Source organism: Benincasa hispida, chromosome 3 (genome assembly GCF_009727055.1).
Source record: "Benincasa hispida cultivar B227 chromosome 3, ASM972705v1, whole genome shotgun sequence".
NCBI lineage: Eukaryota > Viridiplantae > Streptophyta > Magnoliopsida > Cucurbitales > Cucurbitaceae > Benincasa > Benincasa hispida.
In genome coordinates, this window is record NC_052351.1 from 69931266 (window position 1) to 69956156 (window position 24891).

A 24891-nucleotide genomic window follows, 5' to 3' on the forward strand; every position below is an offset into this window, starting at 1 on the left:
TCAAATTCTAAAAACGAAAATAAAATTTTAAAAACTACTTTTTTATGCTCCGTTTGGTAACTATTTTTCTTCTTTTTTTTATGTTTTTTAAAATTAAGTCTATAGACACTACTTCCACTTCCAAAGCCAAATTTTAAGAACTACAAAAGTTGTTTTTGTTTTTGGAATTTGGCTAAGAATTTAACAATTGTACTTAATAAAGATGCAAATCATCGTAAGAAATGTGAGTAAAATAAACTTAATTTTAAAAAACAAAAACAAAAAACTAAACGATTATCAAATGAGGCCTTAGTTTTTAAAATTTGACTTAATTTTTTAAATCATTGGTAAAAAGTAAATAATAAATGAAGAAATTTGAAAGGGAAAATAGTAGTTATAGACTTAATTTTCAAAAACAAAAATAAAAACCTACATGATTACCTAACTTTAATAATTATATACTAAGACAAAAATCATTTATAATAAAAAGATCTGAGAATATATAAAAAGAAAGAAAAACAAAGTTCCCTCTACCAATTGTCACCACATTTCCACTCAATTTCAAGAGTCAGAGAGAGAGAGGAGGAGAAAACAGAGAGCTTTGAATTTGCATCCATGGAGTCCGAAGCTTCAACGTAGATTCATTCAACTTTTTTCTAATTACAACTTTTCAACTTTCTTTTCAATTCCCAATTTCCTTTTTCTTTTCTTTGTAGATTCGAGAGTTGTGAGATTATGGCCGCTCTTTTGGGTTCAAGTCCTCTGCTTCTGCAGTCCTGGAGGCTCTGCGCCGCCGCCAACTCCGCCGCGCCGGAGAGTTTCACGGCGGAGGTGATTGGAGATGTGGCTTATCTTGCTTTCTCCGGTGTCCAAGTTCTTCCGAAATGCGGCGATGGAAGAGAGTTGGTGGCGTTGGATGCTGGGGGAGTTGAGGAGATGTTTCTGCCGTTGAACCGCCACCGTCAGGAGCTCCGGGAACCGGCCATGGCGGATTCCGGCATCCTCAAGATGTTTGTTGATATTTACACTCATCAGAATCTTCTTGAAAAGGTCAGTTTTCAAATCTCTTCCAAATTTTAACCATTTACTTTTTTTTTTTGTTTACCAATCTTTATACTTTGAATCTTAATATAAAAATAATAATAATAATAAATAAAATAAAATAAACTAACTTCAGTAAAGCATGGGCTACGGAATTTCTAGTACTACGGTAACTACAACTCAAGCAACGTCCAATCATCAAGTAACAGTATATCATGTGACAAATTTTTTTATTTTGTTTTTCCGATTTGACATTCTCGCAGTATCCTCGTCATTTTTCAAATTTTTTTAGTGTGTAAAGAAAATTGAGCATCGAATTAGCTCCAGCCTAATCATTACTCTTCAATCTATTCAATTTTATTTGCTCTGTTTTCAATAAATCTTAAATTTTATTATTTGAAGCTAATTTTTAGATAAGAAATATAATATATAAATATATTTTTAAAATTTATTTATAAAATGTTAATAAAGATTTTAAAATTAAGAATTGAAAAAATACAATAAACAATCAATTTGTACTAAATTTAAGATATATTAAAATGATAGAGGCTAAAATAAAAAATTTAAAATGATATGAACTAAAATTTAACAAATTTCAAAATACATCTATCAAAATGGTATGCCACATATTGACAAATCTTTTAGTTAGATCATTTGGTGCAAATTTTGTTAACAAAAAAAAATCATTAACCTAAATTCGAAATTTGGACATACTATATGAAAAAAAATAAAAATAAAAATAAAATCCTTGTAAGTTACCCATGTCGATTATATCAAACAATAATTTAGTGACAGTCAATTATTTGATTACAAATTTTGACTATGTTTTTTAAAGGATTGATTAAAGATTTTCAATATATTAAAAGATAAATTTGAGAATATTAAATATTAAAATGAAATTGAGAACTATAATTATGAACCATTTGACATATTTAGCCAATATTTATTTTGCGGCCAACCCAATTGTCAATGCCTATCTTAGCAACCAATGTATTTTCAATTTTTTATTCTTTATTTTTTATTTTTATTTTTCTTTTTTTAATTAGAACGAAGATGCACAGAAATGGATACATCTTGTTCTTTTTAATATATGCACGCATGAGCACTTTATTATATGTGTTTGAAGGTAGTCGTGCCTATTAAGCAATTGGCAAAACAATGATAATAACGAAAATGGTTATAGTTTTTAGGTTAAAATATGTTTATGATAACTTTAAGACGTGTGTCTATTTGGTTATCGAACTTTCAAAAATATTTAATAGGTTCTTAAATTTTCAATTTTTTGTAGTTCCCTGACAAATTTAAAATTTTTAAAAATTAATTGATTCATTAGATATAAAATTTAATTTTATGTTTAATGGAATCCTAACTTTTTATTTTGTTTTGTTTTTAGTAGATCTTTGAATTTTAAAAAATTTAAAAGCATAGAAAACGAAATTTGTAGTTTTTAAAATTGAAGACCAATTAGAAAAAAAAAAATCGATGTTTATGAGTTGAATATGTAATTTAACGTACTTTATAACTTCAATTAATAATTTAGACATGTAAAATAAAATTAATGTATTTTATGAATAAAAATTAGATTCTCTAAAATATTTTTCATTTGTCAAAGTCAACCTAACTCAACATAGTTTGAATCATAATTAATATAAATTATATATACGTTTGTCGATAACGACATTGATATTAGTATTAATTGGATATCTATGATATAGGATATAATACTCATATCATCAATTTTTCAGGATATAACTTTAAATTCTAATAATAATTAGATATAAAAATAACTTAATTATTAATTTAAATTATTTTATATATTTTAATAATCATTTTTTAATAAATTCAAGACTCCCACATGATGAATGTTGTACGTGACAGTTTCTTTTTTTACATCTAAATTTTAGAAACTATTAAAAAATATTTTCAAGATTTTTGAAATTTTTTAAAATTAAAAATAAATATACTTAGATACATGCTGGGTAGATACATCCAAGCATTGTCCATATATTTATAGTTAGCTTAATTGGACCTATAAAAATTCAATATAATTTAGAAAGAAAAACTAGAGGAACCAAATATAAAATCTAATAATTATATAATTATTGTTATTTACATTTATAATGACATTTGAATTATGAATTTTTGGACCAAATGTGGTCTGGTTGACTACAAGTCTGGGAAAGGGACTTAGAAAGTCTACATTAATTCACCAAATAATACTTTGAAGTTTGAATGGAAAATTGGGAAAGTGGTGAATATTATTTTTTAATTATTATTATTATTAGTTTTGTAATTTTTAAAATGTAGTATGATATTAAGTTTTTCATTGATGACATATCTTGTTTAATAATCTAATTTATCTTGTTTTTGTAATTTGACCATTGACTGTAAAACTATTTTAAGAAGGGTTGAAGAAGGGGGGAAAAAAAAAGGCAAATAGCTTAATATAATGTTTAAATTGTGATGAACTGGGCCTGAAGCTTTTTAAAAGTTTATTCTTAGTTGTTGAGTTTGATTATTTTTCATTTTTAATAGGAAAAAAAAAAAAGAGTTCCCTTTATGTCTCTAAAGCCAAAAAGAAAATTGAAATCTCAATCATTTCAATAAAGAACTATCAAAAAGTTTAGTTTTAAAATTTTATAAAAAAAAAAATTAAAGTAAAAAATTCTTTTAACAAAATGGAAAACTAAGATCACATTCGGTAACCATTTCATTTTTTAAAAAAATTAAGCCTATTTTCTCCTCGTATCTTACAATGATTTGCATCTTTCTTAAATATAATAGTTGCATTTTTAACCAAATTTCAAAAATAAAAATAAGTTTTTAAAGACAGAAAATGATATTTTGTTATATTTGAAAAGATTTTCAACAGTTTTCAGGAGGGAGAAGAAAGAGAGAATTCTTCTAAGCCTTACCAAATGAACTCTTATCGACGACATATTTTTGTGAAAAACTAGTAATAATCATTCATTTATTATGAAAATAAACGTTAGAAAGTCGGTAGAAACTTCTTAACACTAATTGAGATGTAGATAAATAGCGTTTGAATTTCTTTCACACTTTTTCCTCTACCAACCTTGGCCAATGTCAATATCATTAAGATATATGGTTCTTTTTTTTTCATTCTTTTTCTTTTCCTATTTTTTTTTTTTATATTAAAGTTTCATTGGGAAAGAAATTAATGATTGATTGCAAAAGATAGTGTAAAATGTGAAAGCTTCTTTGGACCAAAAATATAATTCCTTTTCTTATTTATAATAAAAATAGATTGAAAAGCAATGGAAATTAAAAGGAAACTACACAAGAAAGTTAGATGAGTACATTTGGACCATTCTTCGATCAAGAGAAAATTTAGATGTGTTTAGTTTAGTTTTTATTTTATTAGTACGACTAAGATAGAAGATCGAATCTCCAATCTCTAGAGAAGAATGTCATATCAAGTATCAATGAGTTAGCTACTTTTTAATTTTTAATAATCGTACAAGTTCGATGAATTTCTCATATTTTCAAAATTAGTGATTCTTTTTCTTCGTCTCGTGCTTCAATTTTTCAAAACTATCTTAATATTAACCCGAGTTTTTAAAAAGTAAAAGAATTGTGAAATTTATTTGGATAAAAGTACATATTTGTCCCAAGTTTTGGGTTCAACTTTTATTTAGTCTTTAGATTTCAAAATGTTACAATTTTGACTTTGAGATTTGAATTTTATTTTGATTTGATCATTAAATTCAATATTTATTATACATTAAATACTCACTTTCAACCATTTGTGTCAATGTCTTAATTAATTTAAAATAATTATGAAGTGAATTTTCAAATATAGCAAAACTAAGTAAATTATACTATTTATTTCATTTAAATTAATTAATAAGCACCAATTATTTAATGAAAAATCAAGGTTAAAAATGTAAATCTTGAAACCAAGAACCAAAATAAAATAAAGTTCAAATCTCAAAAATAAAAAAGTAATATTTTAAAACTGAGGAAGTAATTTGAAACCAACCTTAAAACATAAGAATTATATGTATAACATTTTGAAACCCTAAGGATCGAATGAAAATTAAACTCAAAACTTAAAGACTATTTTTCTCATTTATTTGGGTGGATTTAACTTATTTTATTTGACTTCATTCCTTTCTTTTAATAATCGAAACCTTTAACCTGCAAAAAGATGTACAATGAACAACTACATTATGTTCAAATCAGCTGCATTAACTATTTTTAAAAAATTATATTATGTTGGTAAGCTGAAAAGATATTTATTGTTGTTCCATTGATTTTCTTTAAACCTTTTCCCTTCCTGTGTACAAAGAGAAATTGATATGCTCATTAATTTCCTTTGAACCGACTCAGGAAGGCCTAAAGACCTTCAATTAGAAGCCTAGGCTTATATATATGTGTGTGTTTTGAAAAGTATTATTGGTATATACCATTCACAATCTCAAATGTTGCAGACGACAAGAGTATTGGAGAAAAGCAAGTCAATAGTAATTACAGGTCATTCACTTGGAGGAGCAGCAGCCACTTTGTGTACACTTTGGCTGCTCTCTTTCTTTCACCCCAAAACAATTCATCACCCAATTCTATGCATCACCTTTGGCTCCCCATTGATAGGCAACGAGTCCCTTTCGAGAGCCATTCAAAGAGAACGATGGTGCGGCAAGTTCTGCCATGTCATCTCGAACCACGACATTATGCCAAGGCTTCTCTCTACTCCACTTTCCTCTCTCTCCCCTAAACTCCATATCCTTTTTAGATATTGGCATTTGTCAATGGCCTCTCCACACTTTGGGAAGCTTGCTACCCAATTGACAGAAAGAGAGAAAGACGAGCTCTTCCAGGTCGTATTGGCTCACTCCAACATGATATCTAACCCAGGGTTAGAGGGGTCGGTACAAAGTCAGCTTTGGCCATTTGGGAACTTCTTCTTTTGCTCGAAACATGGTGCCATTTGTTTGGATAATGCCATATCAGTTCTGAAGATGCTCGATTTGATGCTCAAAACAAGTGCCCCAAACTTGAGCATTGAGGACCATCTCAACTATGGAGATCATGTGAAAAAAGTTGGAGTTCAATATATAGAGAGGAAAAGCTTCACCTCAGAGTGTCTTCCTAATTCAAGCTATGAAGCAGGGCTTGCTCTAGCATTGCAGTCAGCAGGAATACCTTTCCAAGTAATAAACCTTAAAACTTTCCTTATAACAGAACCTACAACTTAGATTTTAGAACTAACTAGAGTTTATTTCAAAATTGCAGGATGAAGTTGCTCGAATGGCCGAACATAGCTTGAGAACGGCAAGGAGAATAGGACAAACACCGAACTTGAATGCGGCAAAACTAGCTATAAGCTTATCGAAGATTACACCTTACAGAGCTGAGATAGAATGGTATAAAGTCTCTTGTGATGAAGCAGATGACCAACTGGGTTACTACGATTGCTTCAAGAAAGTAGATGCTTCGGTAAGACATGCTCGAGTAAACATGAACAGGCACAAGCTCGCAACATTCTGGAACAGAGTGATCGACATGTGGGAGTACAATGAGCTTCCTCCAGATTTTAACACAAGGGCAAAGTGGGTCAATGCTTCACATTTCTACAAACTCCTGGTAGAGCCATTGGACATTGCCGAATATTATCGTCGTGATAAGCACATTGTCCATGGTCATTATTTGAAATACGGAAGGGAGAGAAGATATGAGATTTTTGACAAATGGTGGAAAGGGAGAGAAGTTACAGAGGAAGGGAATACTCAGAGGATGAAATATGCAAGCTTGACTCAAGATTCATGCTTTTGGGCAAGGTTGGAGGAAGCAAAAGACCTACTGGAAAGAATTAAATGTGAAGGAGATGTGAGAAAGTTGGCCCCAATATGGAAAAGTCTAGATAACTTTGAAAGGTATGCCAGAGGATTGATTGAAAGAAAGGAGGTTTCTAAAGATGTTGTAGCAAAGAATTCAAGCTACACTTTGTGGGCTCAAGAACTGAGGGCATTGAAGCTAAATATGTAATAACTAAGTAGTTAGAATTTTATGGCAAAGAGATTCAAAGTAGTTAGCACCTTGGACTAAGTATCTTTTAAAATTGCTGTAACCTAATCAGATTATTGGTGAAAATGTCAATTTGATACCCAATTATCTACTAATTGAGAATAGTAATGTTGTCAGTTATGCCATACTATATTATAATAATATCATGTCTCTGGTCTACGATTCAAAATGTCAATCCAATACAAATGCTAATATACATGCTCTCTGGTCTTCATTTCCACCAAAAACAAGCCCATTAGCTGTACAAAGGTCTCAGTTACGTCATCATAAAGCAGAATAACCCTAGGAAGCGATACATTTGCAACTAATATCAACAAAAGATGCCTGCTCTAATCGCCTGACGAGTTTTCATTAACAGCCTTGTCAATTTCTTCTACATGATTTCGGAGAACGTTCCACTACAGAAAGACAACCATTGTAAAAAGCAGAAGATAATTCTTTTTTCTAAAACAAAAAAGCACAAGAAAAAATTAGAGCTCAAGAAAATAATATAGGTGCATACCTGATCCAAGGATAGCGAGATGCCTGGAAACAAAAAGAAAATAAAAAAGCATACTCAACTTCTGCATTTGCAGTATTATATGCAATCCACACATCAATCATATCGTCTATGGCAAGTTAATGCTGATAAAAAAGAGATCGAGAGTGAAATCAACAATGGATAACTTGGAACGAAAAGCATGACTAATTTATCAACGTAAGTTCATTGTTAGCAACATTTTTTTAACTGCAAAGGCCAATTTTTTATCTTTTTTCTTTTGCCCCTTTGGTAAGAAACAAGACTTTCAATAATCAAAGAGAGACTAAAGAAAGGGGGAGATGAGATATCCCCATACACGGGTTACAAAAAAGGAGCCCAACTGGTGTAGATCTAACTTCTACGTTAGCTAAAATTACAAAAAGAATTTTGAAGTAGAGGACCACATAGATGTAAAAAGTGTGACTGAATCCCAAAACTATCCCTGTTAGTTTCTTGACTACGAAAAATTGTGGCATTTCTTTCAAACCAAAGTCTCCAAAGAAGTGGGCTCTCTTTTTTCTTGAATGTTTCCATTTTTTTTTCAAATGTTAAGTTGGTTAATCATCAAAGAAAAATGAAAAGGGCAACTTTCATCAAGAACAAATGAAATAATATACAAGACTAGGAAAACAAAATGGCCGAAGAACAAAAGACTAACTACCAAAAAAAAACCCCAATTTAGAAGAATGAGATAATGCATAAACACTAAAAGTCCTTAGCCACAGAAGTTCAAACTGAGGGATTGAACATATACTCAATTACCCTACCAAAATTGCAAATACCTTACCCATGACCCTCTAATAGTAATAGCAAATTATTCCCCTTTTTCACTTTCTTGGAGAGGCATTTACAACAGAGGCCTATCAGTGTTTTTATTGCGTAATCTTTCATTAGGAGAAACACTCTTGTGATCAAATTTACATCAGCTTTACACGTGGGATCCAAAATATTTTGTGTTTTCCTATCTTATCTTGTGTCAAGCTTGGCTACAGATAGAACAAATGAGTGCTCGCATGTATGCTCTTGTCCCTAGTAACATCTCAGCAAGTCCAAATTTAAAAATAATGTTGAAATTAGGGTTTTGCACTCTAGGGGCAATTTTGTCTTTTTCATTGTACCCTAGGGTTTCCCTGTTCTCTATTTAAGCTGTTGGTCTACTGTATTCCATTGTATCAGTTTTCTAATAAGAATCCCTTTATCCCGTGGTTTTTCTCCCTAATTAGGGTTTTCCACGTAAATCTTTGGTGTGCTATTTTCTTTTCCCTACTCTATTTTTCATCAGTATCAGAATATGGAGACGAAATCCTGGCCACCATTGAGGAAAATCCAACAGGAGAATCCCAAACCAATAACCCAGATATAACCAATATTATCCAAAAAGCCATCAACAGGTACTTCCAAACCCTTCTTCCCCACTTCCGTGAAGACCAACTGCCGCCGCCCTACCCACCGACGGCCATCTCCTTCGCAGACCCAACAACTAGCCGCCAGACCTAGCGACCGGCGACCAGCGAACCAGCCGCTACCCACCCGATCCAGCCACGCGCAGATGAAGACACCAGCGAACCAGCCAATATTACCCAGTTTGGACGCACGCAAACGCAACCGGCCACTTGAATCCTGTTTGACCGATCTCAGACGGTGCCGACCGACGGCTTGGAGCCCCGATCTGATGTACCCATCGGCGACAGGTCCAGATCTGTGATGCCCACTGCCAATTTCCATCTGTTAGAGCCCCGATTTACTATCCCCACTGCCGACCAGTCCAGAACCGTGATGCCCAGCGCCGATCAGTCAAGTTTCCGTGTGCTGCCGGCCTTCTCATCTCAGATCGGAGTCTCATCTCAACCTATGTCGCACCAAAGGACAGATGGGAGAACTATGGGTATTTTCCAGCCGGGTATGAGCAACCGAATAGGGCAGTTTTTGCCGATCACGGATGAATTTGGAAGGGGTGACTCTTCGTCATACCACCAGAACCAAGGAAATATAATCCAAGATCAAGTTACCCAGTTGCAGTTGCAGATTAATCGACAGAACGAGATGTTTCAGCAGCAGCTCGCTGCTATTGGGGAAGCCCTAGGATCGACATCCAAGATCCAACCATACCCTGAAAACTCGGTATCTTCGTTCCCTACTTACCCCTCAAATTTATGTTCTGGAACTATAGGCAAATTGTTATAGGAGAAAAGTTGAATGGTGATAATTACTTCTCTTGGTCTCAATCTACTAAAATGGCCCTGGAGGGTCGTCATAAATTTAGATATCTGACAGGTGAAATACCAAAACCAAGGATCGGTGATCCCCAAGAACGAATGTGGAAAGGAGAGGATTCTTTGTTGAGGTCGATTTTAATTGGAAGTATGGAACCTCAGGTTGGGAAACCTTTATTGTATGCAGCTACAGCCCGTGATATTTGGGAGGCAGCCCAGAAACTCTACTCCATGAGACAGAATGCCACACGGTTATATAATCTACGTAAGCAGGTTCATGAATGCAAACAGGGAACGATGGACGTTACTGCTTACTTTAACAAGCTATCTCTGTTGTGGCAAGAGATGGATTTGTGCCGTGAGATGATTTGGAACTGTCCGTGTGGAGGAGTGTTACATTATCAGTCTGAAGAAACGGATCGCGTGTATGACTTTCTTGCGGGACTCAACTCTAAATTTGATACAGTGCGCAGTCATATACTGGGGACCAAACCTATACCATCCCTAATGGAGGTCTGTTCTGAAGTTCGCCTGGAAGAAGATAGGTCGAGAGCCATGAACAGTACACCTGTAACACCAACAGATTCCGCTGTTTTCAAAACATCAGGCCCTGTACAAGATAAATAGAACAGTAAGCCGCCCCCAGTATGCGAAAACATTGCAAAAAACCCTGGCACACTAAAGATCAGTGCTGGAAACTCCACGACCAACCGCCTGATGGTAAGAAACGAAAGTCGGGCTCTCGTAGGTGAATCTGTTACTAAAGATACTCAGACACAGAACCAGGAAACTACTCAGAACACTACTACAGTGGGTGTAAGTACGATCGCCCATACAGGTACTTTTCAATCTTTTGGTCTTGTGAGTATAACTGGTAATAAACCGTGGATATTAGACTCAGGAGCCACAGATCACCTCACTGGTTCTTCTAATCAATTTTTATCTCATCAACCTGATGCTGGAAATGAAAAAATAAGAATTGCAGATGGGTCCTTTGCTCCTGTTGCTGGAAAAGGACGAGTGTCACCCTTTGTCGGCTTAATACTCCAAGATGTGTTGCATGTGCCAAAAGTGTATTACAATCTGTTATCTATTAGTAAACTAACAAGAGATTTGAAGTGTCGTGTTAGTTTCTCACCTGATGATATTGTTTTTCAGGATCTGACCTCGGGGAGGACGATTAGCACTGCCCAGCATGACAGGGGACTCTATTTCCCTACTGAAGAAGCTTCCTTTAGGCTATGTGATAGGATTAGTTTGTTTTCTTCTCATTTTTCCATTTCTGAAACTGATTATATGTTGTGGCATTATCGTCTTGGCCATCCTAATTTCCAGTATATGAACTATTTGTTTCCTCATCTTTTTCGCAATATTAATATTTCTAAATTGAAATGTGATGTGTGTGTCCAGGCAAAAACAGCCTCGTGTTTCTTTCTCTTCTCATCCCTATAAACCCTCTAAACTGTTTACTCTATTCCATAGCGATGTCTGGGGTCCTTCACCAGTCACTACCATAACTAGGAAGCGTTGATTTGTAACCTTTATTGACGATCATACTCATCTAACCTGGGTTTTCCTTCTGACAGATAAATCAGAAGTCACTTCAGTTTTCCAACAATTTTACAATTCCATAGAAACCCAGTTCAACGCTAGAATCGCTATTCTCAGGAGTGATAATGGTCAAGAATACCCTAGTAACACCTTACGAGAATTCCTTATCTCCAAAGGTGTTGTCCATCAGAGTTCCTGTGCATACACTCCTCAACAAAATGGAGTGGCCGAACGGAAAAACCGTCACCTGGTCGAAGTTGCTCGCTCTCTTATGTTGTCAACCTCTCTTCCCTCTTATTTATGGGGTGATGCTATCTTGACAGCAACCCATCTAATAAACCACATGCCATCCCGGGTCCTAAAATTCCAAATCCCATTAGATTTCTTCAAAGAGTCTTACCCCAACTCCAGACTTCTTTCTGATGTACCCCTTCGTGTCTTTGGCTGTGTGGTGTTCATCCATACACACAGACCTAACCGTACCAAGTTTACTCCTTAGGGTACCCTCTACATCAACGTGGGTAAAATGTTATCACCCTCCTTCCAGAAAATACTTTGTCTCTATGGATGTGACCTTCGAAGATCATCCATTTTTTCCCAATGGTTCTCTTCAAGGGGAGCATTCCAGTGAAGAAACCAATTAGAGTCCCAGCCTTTCTGCCTTACCTGAACCTGAACCCATCCTTGATGTCTCAATACCAACGCACCTATCCTCCCAACTGAACAAGTCCCTTGGATCACATACTATAGAAATAATCTCAGGAAGGAAATAGCGCCACCTGTTATCTCTCCGGCTCCAATTCATGAGTCTGAACAGAGATCAGTTCCAGGTACTAGTAGTCCTATCCCTGATCATGATAATAAATGTGATAATACTGATGCTTGTGTTGAAAATGTTGAGAGCAAAAGCAGGGAAGATAATGCCAGCAGGGATGTGATTGAGGTTGATGATGGTGCAGAGACAGATGAGTGTGTGATTCTTGAGGACATGGTAGAACCTGGAAAAGAAGTTTCCCTTATTCCCGCTGGAAAAAATGTTAAGAGTGGAAAAATAACAGAACCGGAGGGAGAATGCAGTACGTCAGAAGAAATAAAGATAGAGATGAATCCCTTGATCTTCCGAGTGCCCTAAGGAAAGGTACGAGATCATGTACTAAATATCCGTTGCAAAGTTACTTGTCCTATAGTAATTTATCTTCTGAATTCAAGGCCCTCACTACAAGCCTAGACACAGTGGTGATACCTACACACAACATTGGAAAGTCCTGAATGGAAAGCAGCAGTTATGGAAGAAATGAAAGCTCTTGAGAAAAATCATACGTGGGATCAAGTCAATCTTCCAAATGGTCATAAAGCAGTCGGATGTAAATGGGTGTTCACAATAAAATATAAGCTCGATGGAACTGTTAACAGATACAAAGCCAGATTAGTGGCGAAGGGTTTTACTCAGACGTTTGGGGTTGATTATTCAGAGACCTTTTCGCCAGTTGTAAAGCTAAATATTGTTCGGGTCCTCCTTTCTATTGCAGTTAATAAGGATTGGCCCCTTCACCAGCTTGATGTGAAGAATGCTTTTCTCAATGGAGAACTGGAGGAAGAAGTCTACATGAGTCTCCCCCCAGGATTTGAGAAACAGTTTGATCACCGAGTTTGCAGATTGAGAAAGTCCATATATGGGCTAAAACAGTCACCAAGGGCTTGGTTTGGCAGATTTACTATGTTTGTAAAGTCTCAAAGATATAAACAGGGTCATTCTGATCATACTCTGTTTACTAAAAGGTCTGTATCCGGGAAAATCGCAGTTTTGATTGTTTATGTTGATGACATTGTTATTTCATATGATGATACCTCAGATATTGACCGATTGAAGGCAAAGATGGCTGAGGAATTCGAGATCAAGGACCTTGGAAAACTAAGATACTTCCTCGGAATAGAAGTAGCTCGATCAAGAGAAGGAATTTCAGTTTCCCAACGAAAGTATACTCTGGACCTGCTCAAGGAAACAGGTATGACGGGGTGTAAACCAATTGATATGAGTAAAATGAGTAAAAGTATTCCAGTGAGCAAAGAAAGATATCAGCGACTTGTTGGGAAATTAATATATCTTTCTCATACTAGACCCGACATCTCTTATGCAGTAAGTATGGTAAGTCAGTTCATGCAGTCACCATACGAAGAACACATGAGGGCAGTAGAGTGCATTTTGAGATATCTGAAAACTTCTCTAGGGAAAGGCTTGATGTTCAGGAAAACTGAAAAACGTTGTATCGAAGCTTACACCGATGCTGATTGGGCAAGATCTGTAGTAGACAGAAAATCAACATCAGGATATTGTACCTTTGTATGGGGCAATCTTGTTACATGGAGAAGCAAAAAACAAGGTGTTGTTGCCAGAAGCAGTGTTAAGGCTGAATACAGGGCCATGAGTCTGGGAATCTGTGAAGAGATCTGACTTGAAAATGTCTTGAAAGACCTTGATCAAGAGCATACCAATCCAATGAAACTCTAATGTGATAATAAAGCAGCCATAAGCATAGCAAACAACCCTGTTCAACATGACAGAACAAAGCATGTGGAGATTGACCGGAACTTTATCAAGGAAAGACTCGATAGTGGCAACATTTGTGTTCCTTATATTCCCTCCAATCAACAAATTGCAGATGTCCTAACAAAGGGGTTTTCCAGACAGTTGTTTGACGCATGTGTGAACAAGTTGGGACTTATTGACATCTACGCCCTAACTTGAGGGGGAGTGTTGAAATTAGGGTTTTGCACTCTAGAGACAATTTTATCTTTTTCATTGTACCCTAGGGTTTCCCTGTTCTCTATTTAAGTTGTTGGTCTACTGTATTCCATTGTATCAGTTTTCTAATAAGAATCCCTTTATCCCTTGGTTTTTCTCCCTAATTAGGGTTTTCCACGTAAATCTTTGGTGTGTTGTTTTCTTTTCCCTACTCTATTTTTCATCAAATAAAAAATAAGTTTGCACCATTTTGTAATGTTATAGTTCATATACACATAGTAGGAAGGACAAAAAGAGAATTAATCACCCAACAGTTGGTTGGAGGTGTCGTCTATACATTGAGAGGGTTTGATGCCTTCTTGTGGCAAAGTAGGGTAGGCCTGTAGGGAAAAAAGAGAAGCTCACATAAAAAAATGAGCCAAACCATAATCTACATAAAAGGACTCCAGTCCAGTAAAATATTGTGAACTTGTTGTCGTCGGTAAACAAGCTAGATTACCTTCACCAGGAAAGTCACCAAGTTTTCTAAACGGAAGACACCTACAAGCTGAGTGAGGATATTCTTCTAAGTAGTGGTTTTGGTGAGAAGTACAGAAAATACATGAGTGTCTCAACTTTCAAAACTTTTGAATACTTCTCCATATCAAACCTACAGCCAAGAGGAATGGTTATGTTTTTGAAACTTCCTCATGACAAGTTAAAAGGTACAAAATTCCTTTAGGAGTATGCAAAGATCCTCATTCCAATTAAAAATGACAAGAAAAGCCGTAAAACTCTCATAGCCGAAAACGTAGAACACAACCCAACAAAAAGGAACTGCTAAAAATGTTCCTGACAAAACCTCCTAGGAAAACTAAAATCTCCTCAAGGCAAGAACAAAAAGTATGTTTTCTGTGCTTCCCTCCAACACCTCTCTCTTTCATTAACCTTGGACACTAAATTTGATATTCTCTGCCACCTGTAGCAACTTCAATCTCTTTGGTCCTATTTTATCTTCTTTCCACGTGGAATCTGTGATAATATAGTAACCTTTCTTTTTTCAAATAATCAAGAAAACCAACCAACATAGAACCCTTCTTCTGATTGTCGAAACCTAACTCTTCCAATTTCAAGAGAGGAAAATTCCAGGTTCACAAAGTTAGGGCCCTTGTCTTTCAGATATTCTCTAGACCACCCAACACTGGTCTTTTAAATCCTCTTCTCCCATGGTGTGGAATGTGTACGTCCCAACTAATAGGGAAGGATCCCATTTCATGAAAAGATTGTGGGCTCCTAGAGTTAAGTCTTGGAATCATGATGTCTTTGGGGATCTCAAGATTATGAAGAGGTAATTTGAAAATTTTAATGTTATCAACAGTCTCGAGGACAAGATGAATTTTCAGATCGGGGGTGATGTAAGACCTCCAATAATGAAGGTTTACGAAAGGAAGAAAGGGAAGGGCAAAATGGGAAGAAGGGAAGTTGGAGGAGAGGAGATGAGAGGACCAACCAGGGAAAGGAAGGAGGGACCAACAATACTATTGGAGGCGCATTACGCATAGGGGGTGCGATACATGAAGTCAATGGCAGGGACCAACGAGGACCTATTTGAAGGAATGACCCGAGGAAGGAGAAAAGAGGTTTTTTGGTGAAGGTTTTGAGGGAGAGACGGTCTGTCAAACAGCCGAGTGAACTTTGTGCGTTTTGAGTTGTTTTGTGATTGTTGTTCTTTATATTTCTGCCTTAAGACTATTTCATTCTTATCCTCGTTTATATCCTCAAAATATTGTATCAGGGTGAGCTTAATACCCTATTTTCTGGCATTGGGTGTCATTTTGGGTGTGTTATGCCTGTGTTTCTTGTGCAGGGGGAGCGGATACCTAACATCCTTCTCCACTTCTTTGACACCAATTCTTCCACCTAATCCCCCTCTAACATTTGAGCTTCCAAAACACTATTGTTAACACTACTAAAAGCCCAAAACACTATTGTTAACACTACTAAAAGCCTCCCAAACTCATTACCAACGACCTTTAATAAATTTCTAGAACTTACAAATTCCAATATTTCCAAATCCCTTTACACTCTTAATTCTCAAACTTCATGTTTCCATGCAAGCCCCTCTTCCAAGTGCCAACATCTTCATCAATCAAATTAGCTAACTATTTATATTTGAACAAGTCTTCTTGACTACTTCTTCTCTTCCAAATCAAAACAATTGACTTTCTCCTCCCAAAGCAACTTGTTTAAGTAATTTTCAACAACAACAGAATTTTCTATGACTTGGACCCCATGTGGAGCATAAATTGTGAAAAGATTGTTCGGCCCACCTTCTACTCCAACTTCATTTAAAGTTTCAACACCAACCGTTGAACCTGAATGAGGCACCTCGACTTTTGCAGCTGCTTCTTCTCAAAATCCTCCACGGACATTTCACACTCCAACTATTTGAACCAGGCTTTAGGATATCTAATCTCCATTTCAATTGGGAGAAGTTGCAATGGGTTCCTCGCAACCTCCAAGAAATCAGGCATATCCAAAACTTCTTTTCCCACAATATTCACAAATAGCTTCAAAAGTCTCTTCTTTCCAACATCAAAGATATTTCGTGAAGCTTAACCCATTCCCCAAGACATGGTATCATTTCAAGTTCAACACTGACAAACCCCATGATGTTTGTCATTAATTCAATGAAAAATCTTGTTTCCATTTCCAAAAAAAATTGGGTTACCAATCAATGTGTTTTACCTATGAAGCACCGACACTCCTAAGATGGCCAAGTATCGGTCTGTCGGACACGTGTCCGACACCGAGTGTCTGACACCGACACGCCCCAACACGCCGCCAACACGTGTCCGACACGCCGATCATTTTATTATTTTTTTAAACTTTCTAACACTCCCCAACACGGCTGGACACTTGAAGGACACGGCTACATCACGTTTAGGGCACGGAATCTGCAAAATTAAAATAAAAAAACAATGAAACTGCCATTTTTAAGCCCGAAAGCTTATAATATCAGCCCAGCCTAAAACTTAGCTTTTAGGGTTATTGTGTTTTTTCTTTTAATTTCTCAAAATCTCAACTCGGATTCCATTTCTCCAACCAACCTTCATTCCTTCGACCTTCCAAACAGCCAACAATCTCCACACCCAAACACGCCGGCGACTTGCAATCAACGGGCAGCGACAACTTTCACTTTCAGACTCACTGCCGATTTGGTTTCTTTGTTTCCTTTTTTTTTTTTTTTTTTTTGCTCTTTTCTCCATTTCTTTGAACATTTATGTTTCTATTTTTTTTAATCTCCCATTTTTGTTTGATTTCTTTGAACATTTATGTTTCTTTTGTTTTAATCTCTCATTTTTGTATGATTCTTCGAATAGTTTTGTTTTTTTTTCCCATTAAATCTTATTTTGTTCTTTTTGTTTTATTTAAAACTAGTATGGCAGAATCATCTTCAAGCAAAACCGAAATTAATTCAAAAATGACTACCAACGATGAAACAAAACCATTATGGCAATATGTGACAAAAAATAAAGATTGAATGAAGAAGGGGGGAATATTTCTTGGCAATGTAATTTTTGTCAAGATAATAGGAAAGGTTCTTATAAAAGAGTTAGGGCACGCCTACTAAAATTGGGAGGATTCGGGATTGGAGTATGTAAAAAAGTCATCCCTAAAGGGTGGTTCACAAACAATGGTCATCAGTGATAAATGGGGATGCTACAAAGAAGATGATATGGTGAAAGCACGACGTGTAAAGGAGTTGGTACTTTATTTGGTGGGATAAGATTGATTATATTCTTTCTTTTACTATTCCTATTTATGATATGATCAGAGATTGTGATACGGACAAACCTTGCCTCCATTTGGTATATGATATGTGGGACACCATGATTGAAAAAGTGAAAGTGGCAATCTATAGACATGAAGGAATGCGTGCAAATGAATTCTCATCTTTTTATGAAGTGGTGCATCAAATTTTGATTGATCGTTGGAATAAAAATAACACTCCTCTCCATTGTTTGGCACATTCTCTAAATCCAAAGTATTCTAAGACATCTTAGATCTTTATTTTATATTTTCAATTCCTAAGCACACACTAAAGTTGGGTATATTTTATAATTTTATTTAGGTATTATAGTGCACAATGGCTTGAAGAAGAAAAGACTCGAGTCCCACCACATAAAGACTTAGAAGTATCAAGAGAGAGAATGAAGTGTATCAAGAGATACTTAGTTCAGAGGATGAGCGCACAAGAGTGAACATTGAATTTGTCAATTTCTATATAATGTCTGCAGAGTTTGTTGAACATGATTCCAATACGTGATAGATATAATATGTCTCTGAAGAGTTGGCGGGCCATCCATGGTGCCTTTACTCCAACTTTACAGTCACTAGCTATAAAGTTACATGTTCAACCTTCATCTTCCTCGTATTGTGAGCGAAATTGGAGTACATATTCATTTGTGCACTCCATGAGAAGGAACAAGATGACACCACAACGTGCAAAAGACTTGGTGTACATCCATAGTAATCTACGTCTTTTATCAAAAAGAACACCTGAATATTTCGAAGGAGAGACGAAAATGTGGGACATTGCTAGAGATTCATTTTATTCATTTGAAGATGTGGAAATGCTTGAAGTAGTTAGTTTATCTTTGGACGAACTAGAATTGGAAGCTATAGTTTTTACCGATGATAGTAATCAAAATGAAGCTTCGAGTAGTTAAAAGGACATTGGACAAGAATGAAGAAAATATGTAGAAGGCTTGGCTTCTTTGATTCTATTTTGTGGTTTTGTAACTTTTGTGGGGTTGAACTAATTACTAAAACTTGTTATGACTTATGATATTGGACCGTTAGTCATCTTAACTATTATCATCATTTTCATGAATTGTATGGTTGTTAATGATGTCTTTAAATGGAATATTTCACAATATGTTTATTGCACGACATATATTTAATTTTTTTAATAACAAAAAATAACGCTCCTCGACGTTTCGTGTTCTACTTTTTTGAAACTCGACGTGTCCCCGACGCGTGTCGGTGCCCGTGCTTCTTAGTGTCTTACTATCTCTAATTTTGTTATCTATTAATTAGTCTCTCTACTTGTTTGTTATGTTCCTACATCTTGTTTGACTTGTGTGTATTTAGTATTAAATCCATTTTACAACTTCAGGTATGTTTACAACCAATTTGGGCACACTCAAGTCTCTTCTTCACCATCCGCATTCTTTATTTCTTCAAATCTTTCATCCAGTCCTTTACAATCTATACTTTCAACCCTTTTACATTTATTCTTCCTCAAACATTCCCAACAAACTATTTTACATGAACTAGATAAGAAAAGTATCAGGAAAACAAAATTGTAGGTGGATCATGTAAATTTGGAACCTCACTAAATTATGTCCTAGCAGAGGTCCAGAGAAAAGTACAATTTATAAAATGAATATAGACCAAAGTTCATAAGAATACATACAATCAAAAATCCAAAAATATTTCCTCTTCACTTGGAACAAACACCTAAACATATAAAGGCCATAAGTGCAAGATTCAACACATCATTCCCAAACCCCTATAGCAAAGTCCAGAGAAAAGAATAGAGAAAATGTAAACAATATCTGATGTAAAATGAATGCCCAAACACTTTTTTTCTTTTTTTTTTTTATGTAAAGAACTACTTTCATGGAGAAAAAATGAAAGAAAACCCGCATGCAAAAAACCAATCCCACAAAAACCCACTGAAGAAAGGGTTTCCAACTAACTAAAATATTGCCTAGGGGATGATTACAAAAAGGCTTTGAAACCAAAGTCCAAAGAGAGATATGAAACCTTACCAAGAACCAAACCTCACTCAAGTCCTTCTCTACACCACAAAACTCTCTATTGTTCCTCTACCCCAAAGATCCCACGATAACAAAAAAAAACTTCCAAGTAAAAATGAAGTTGAAACAGGTATGAAGCAAGCAAAAACTTTCCTATACTAGCAATAAAATTTTGCCTAGAGCAACATTTGGCAGTTCAAAACTAAAACCAATGCAAATGCAACTGAAAAGAAAGTGAAACATAAACCCTAGAAAAAAAAAACCCACAAACTTGAAAATCCAAAACGAAAAGCCAATTCATCCACTGAGAAATAAAGAAAAGAAGAGAATGATGAGATGAACCTTTCTTTCCAGGCATCTGCTTGCCATCTTTGACATAAAACTCCCGAATATCGACGACAATCTTTCCTTGCCAGTTCCTGACCATAACCCTACGATTCTTTGAAATCTACAGTAAGAAAAAGGGAGCATTAAAGAGTTGATAGCAAGGTAAAGGCGCTGAAAACAGGAGGAAGGAAGTGAAAGACCTCACAGACGACGATTTCATCGGTATCGTCAGAATCTTTCTTAAATGTCTTGGAAGGAGGAGCATCTCCCTCGGATGCGTGATCTTCCTCGTCCTTTCGCTTTCCTCTTGCAGACATTTCTTCCTCCTTTTTCGCTATTTTTTGGTTGTGTTCTTCACAACTCTGCTCTCTTCAACACTCTGCAACAGAATGCCACGGAAGTGGCGTACTATTACGAAAACGTGGAACTAAACCCATAGGGGGCGTTTGGTGCAAGCCACAAACATACCCATATTTTTTAAACTTTTAAACCCTAATTTTAAATTTCTAACGATTAATTATTAATTCCCTTTGGAAGTGGGAAAAAATGAGAGAGAAAAATTATATTTGGAACATAACTTATTAACGATATCATTTACCTGTACCCCTGTCTGAACCTCTAAATTTGAGTGGATTTCAAATCAAATTTTTGTGAGAAACCTACTTGGTCTGAGTTCGAGCAAGTCTTTTATGACATTCATCCTCTCCCAAATTACCTTTTTAACTTGAGAGAAAGTGTGAAGACAGCAGATGTCAACCCTTTTTTGACATCTACTGCCAACTAAACCTGTTAAACTCACATCTTATGAACCTATATTACTATAGGCTTAAACCTGTAAATTTGCTCATCGGCAATTCTAACACCAAACACAACTTACATCATCACGATATTCTATTTACTACATCACCCTTCAGAATAGGGCTTATTACAGACCAATGCCCTGACTCTACCTCCGTAGAGGTTATTTAAATAAAGACCAACTCAAGCAACATATAACTAACAAACATTTTATGATGGTGGCAGAGTGGACCTTCTTGACAAGCAACTCGCAATCCTGGAATTTCAGAACTCTCCTACTACCTGGGGGAAGGGGGGACAAAACATTGGAAAGCTTGAGCTGGGGAGCCTAGTGAATGGCACGTTTAAGAACATAAGCTTTTACTATGGAAATTTATTTTGCAAGCAGCTTTCTAAATCTTAACTTGTGTACTTATGGAAAATATAAACATCGTACTTTCAAATACTCTAGTGAAAACCAGAGTCCACTTAAATCATAGACTTCTAGACTTTAGAACATAATATGACAAACTGAAAGATTTATAAGCAAATATCAACTGAATATCCTCATAGTTTCAGAGTTAAAACATGCTCCTCACGAAGCTCGTCAAATAATAAAGTATCCAACATATAATAATAATAACTCTGAAAACCCTGAAGACAGCTCATGAAACAATCATATAAAATCTTTGTACCCTTTTAAACCTTAGTTGGGCAGAGCCTCTTTTGCTCATATTCCCAACATCGAAACCTTAGTTGAGATGGAATTCTACATCACCAACAGCGTTGATAATAATCTTACATGCACGTAGAGATTTTCCCTGGTTACCTTTGTCTCCTTTAACATTAGGGTGGAATCAACCCTATATGCCTTTGCCTCCTTCAATAACAGTGACGCTGATACCTTCACAACCTTCAGTATCGGGATTCATAGCTAGGGTACTAAAAACATATATTTCATAATAACTTTGAAATAGCATTCCTTATTAACACATTATTTTGAAGGAATGTCATCAGTAAAACACATACTCATTAGGAATGCATGCATCGAATACCATATACTAAAAACATCATGCTCTAAAACATTTGAGCTAATATCTTTCAGATGAAATCATGTATAAAACTCATGAATAATTTGTTCACCATAAGCCATGCATCCAAATACTTGGAGTAAATCATTCATAACTAAGCATAAGAATTATTTTAATGAATTCTCTAGTAAAACATTTGTATATAAACAAATTTTGAAGATATAGGAATGGCTAGTTTATGAAACTAACTCATGGTTTAGTTTACTTTGGAAACATCAAACTCATAAAACCTCAACCTTGCGTTGATATGCATGGCGTTCGTCATTAAACCATGTGTTTGAGTGAACACCATCTAGTTCTCTTAAGAAATTCATGCTTTAGCTTCCTTTTAAAACCCTGATGCTTTGGATAAAACATGAGTAACACTTAGTTCCATAGGACTCTCTATGCGTCCAATTTTGGCTTTTAGGAAAACTTAAACGTGTTTGAATTCTAACTCATCTAAGTATGCTATGAACTCATTTATCAAACATACTATATTTGATCATTTTCAAACATGCTAAAACTTGAAAACTAGTCAAAGCATAAACTTTAAAATACTTTAAGAGTTAGAAGCCACTCACACTTAGTTAGCTCCTTTCCTAGCTTTTTAGGCCTTGAGCATCCCTTAAGCCAACACACAATTCTTCATTCGGTAGCATAGTTGGCCGCATGGTCCCTTATTGGATGCATGGTCCCTCCTTGGGTGCATGGTCCCTTTTGTTTTCCTTCAATTTTCAACATTTATAGCATCAATTCCAACTCGAATTAGACAAAAATTCTTTCATGAAACTTGTCAAGAATTTTATCGGGAAGCTTACCTCCGAATTTGAGATTCTCATTCATTCTCTAGAGCTCAGAATGCTCCAAATACCTTAACTTGCTCCAGATACCTCAAATTCTGAGCTTCATCAAGTTCTCTTCATTTTTAGGCATCCTTTTAGCCAAATCTTCTCATGGCAGCCCAGAGTTATATTTTACACTCAATGAGCTTCAAGTTCGTTGAAAATCTCCTTCTTAGCACAAGCAAAATGATCACATTACTTGCTTCTTTCAACCCTTAGTCAGCTATTTGCTTCTTCATCACCTAAATCCCATATTCAACTTTCATAACATATAACTCGAAATCTATTCATTGAAATCTAAAACTTCCTTCTACGAACTTATTGCATATCATTTGAACTAACTTACCTCAAAATTGGAGCTCTTAATTCTTCTTGAAACGCTTGGAATTCATCAAACATTACAAACTGCCCGATTGAACTTAGAATCTGCACTACCTTGGTTCTTCTTTGATTTTCAGCATCAATTCATGAGAGTTTTCTTTTAGCGGTCCCAAATTTTCTTCCCACTCATCTAGATTTCATATAGCTATAATATCACCCCTTTTTACTGAGTAAAAAGGGCCAAACCGATCCCCATTCCATAGCCCAGATTTATAGAGAATTCTGCATGAGTTCCAACTTCCTTAATTTTGCCAAGTAGACTCCCTAGCTGTCAATTTCCTTTTATTTGGCTAACTCTTATCACGCCACCTCGTGCTTCAGCTATATCATGTGTCTTTCGCCACCCAACACTTCACTTTCGATGTATGGAAGCTTGCTTTGACGCATGTATGTTCCTTTACTCCCAACCATCACTAGGTTTCAAGTTTCCCAATGCATGACATGTCTCCAAGCCAATCTAACCTCTATGGCAAGCCAACCAACACATGGCTTGCCTCTTTCTTAAGCTAAATTCTTCAATGAGCTTTCTTTGCCTCAGGACATAGCTTATTTCCTTGGCCTACCTTTCCTTTAAATCTTCAACGCATGGTGGACTTTAACGAATGGTGGTTACATAATTCTCAATGCATGAGGCTTGTTTGAGTTGTCTTGCACGTTCTACTTGGCCTTACTCCTTATATGACATATCTTTAATACATGGTGCCTCAATTTTCCCTTCCTAAGGCCTCTTTGAACGCATTGTAGCCCTTGCCATGTGTTCATCTTTCCTTCTTTTCCTCCTTCTTTAGTTTTTAAACTCTTCTTCAAAGCATGGTTTCTCTAGTTTATAGCATGGTTCTTGTGTTTCATTGTGCTATGCGTCCAAGTAGGCTATTTTTATTAGAGTATGCATCCACTTGGTCTCCTTTAGGGTTTCTTAATGTAACTTCTTCCCAAGTGGTTGTCTCATGCTTCGCCTATGCTCCAAAGACAACCATCTCCATGTCTTAACTCTTTGATTCCCACATATGCGTTGAGCATCCTCTTGATCTTGCTTCCAATGCATAGATGGATTTTCTTGACCTTTACTTAGCTTGATCAACCATCTCATGTCTTTCCCTTGCTCATGTCCCCACATTACCTATTGATAGCTTGTAGAAATACAAGCTATTGCAGCCTTTTACTCAGAATTATGAGGGTTGAGGAGTAAAATATGTGTTAAAATGACTATGGATTCATGAGGAAAAATGAGATTGCGTCGATCAGCGCTAAAAATTTCCACTAACCCTATATCATACGTTATTTTGCATCAAAATGTCTATTTTGTAGCTATCACAAGAATCGATCGCATGCATTGATCCCAGACCATCGCAAAGTTGATTGCATGCTTTGATATTCATGAAGACAAGTTCATCGCATGGAATGTTGCAACTACATAGTGATAGCCATGATAGAAAATCAATCGCAAAGTCGGTGGAATATGTTGATGCTTCAAAAGAAACAATCATGAACGCATACCTTGAGAGTATAAAAAAGATAAGATCATGATGACATTTCACCTACCGCATCAGTAACAACAGTGATTCAGAGTGGGATTTCCAATGTTATAA

At 35.7% G+C, this 24891-nt stretch overlaps 2 protein-coding genes across 3 annotated transcripts; one reads left to right on the forward strand and one right to left on the reverse strand.

The window, feature by feature from the left end:
• The first annotated feature begins 479 nt into the window (after positions 1–479).
• Positions 480–7163, forward strand: LOC120072712 (lipase-like PAD4). The gene is made up of 4 exons (XM_039025176.1): positions 480–614; positions 696–1029; positions 5475–6194; positions 6277–7163. Exons 1-4 carry the CDS (start codon positions 595–597, stop codon positions 7027–7029), a joined length of 1827 nt encoding a protein of 608 aa, XP_038881104.1. The 5' UTR covers positions 480–594; the 3' UTR covers positions 7030–7163.
• A 13-nt stretch (positions 7164–7176) lies between these two features.
• Positions 7177–20693, reverse strand: LOC120072713 (RNA polymerase II transcriptional coactivator KIWI-like). 2 transcript variants are annotated; one of them, XM_039025177.1, is made up of 4 exons: positions 20430–20689; positions 20245–20350; positions 7571–7593; positions 7177–7466 (listed from the first exon to the last, which is right to left on the reverse strand). In XM_039025177.1, exons 1-4 carry the CDS (start codon positions 20544–20546, stop codon positions 7398–7400), a joined length of 315 nt encoding a protein of 104 aa, XP_038881105.1. In that variant the 5' UTR covers positions 20547–20689; the 3' UTR covers positions 7177–7397. The 2 variants fall into 2 exon arrangements, with proteins under 2 accessions (XP_038881105.1, XP_038881106.1); XM_039025178.1 differs by lacking the exons at positions 7177–7466; positions 7571–7593 and adding an exon at positions 19569–19600 and having other exon boundaries at positions 20430–20693.
• Between the last annotated feature and the right edge of the window lie 4198 nt (positions 20694–24891).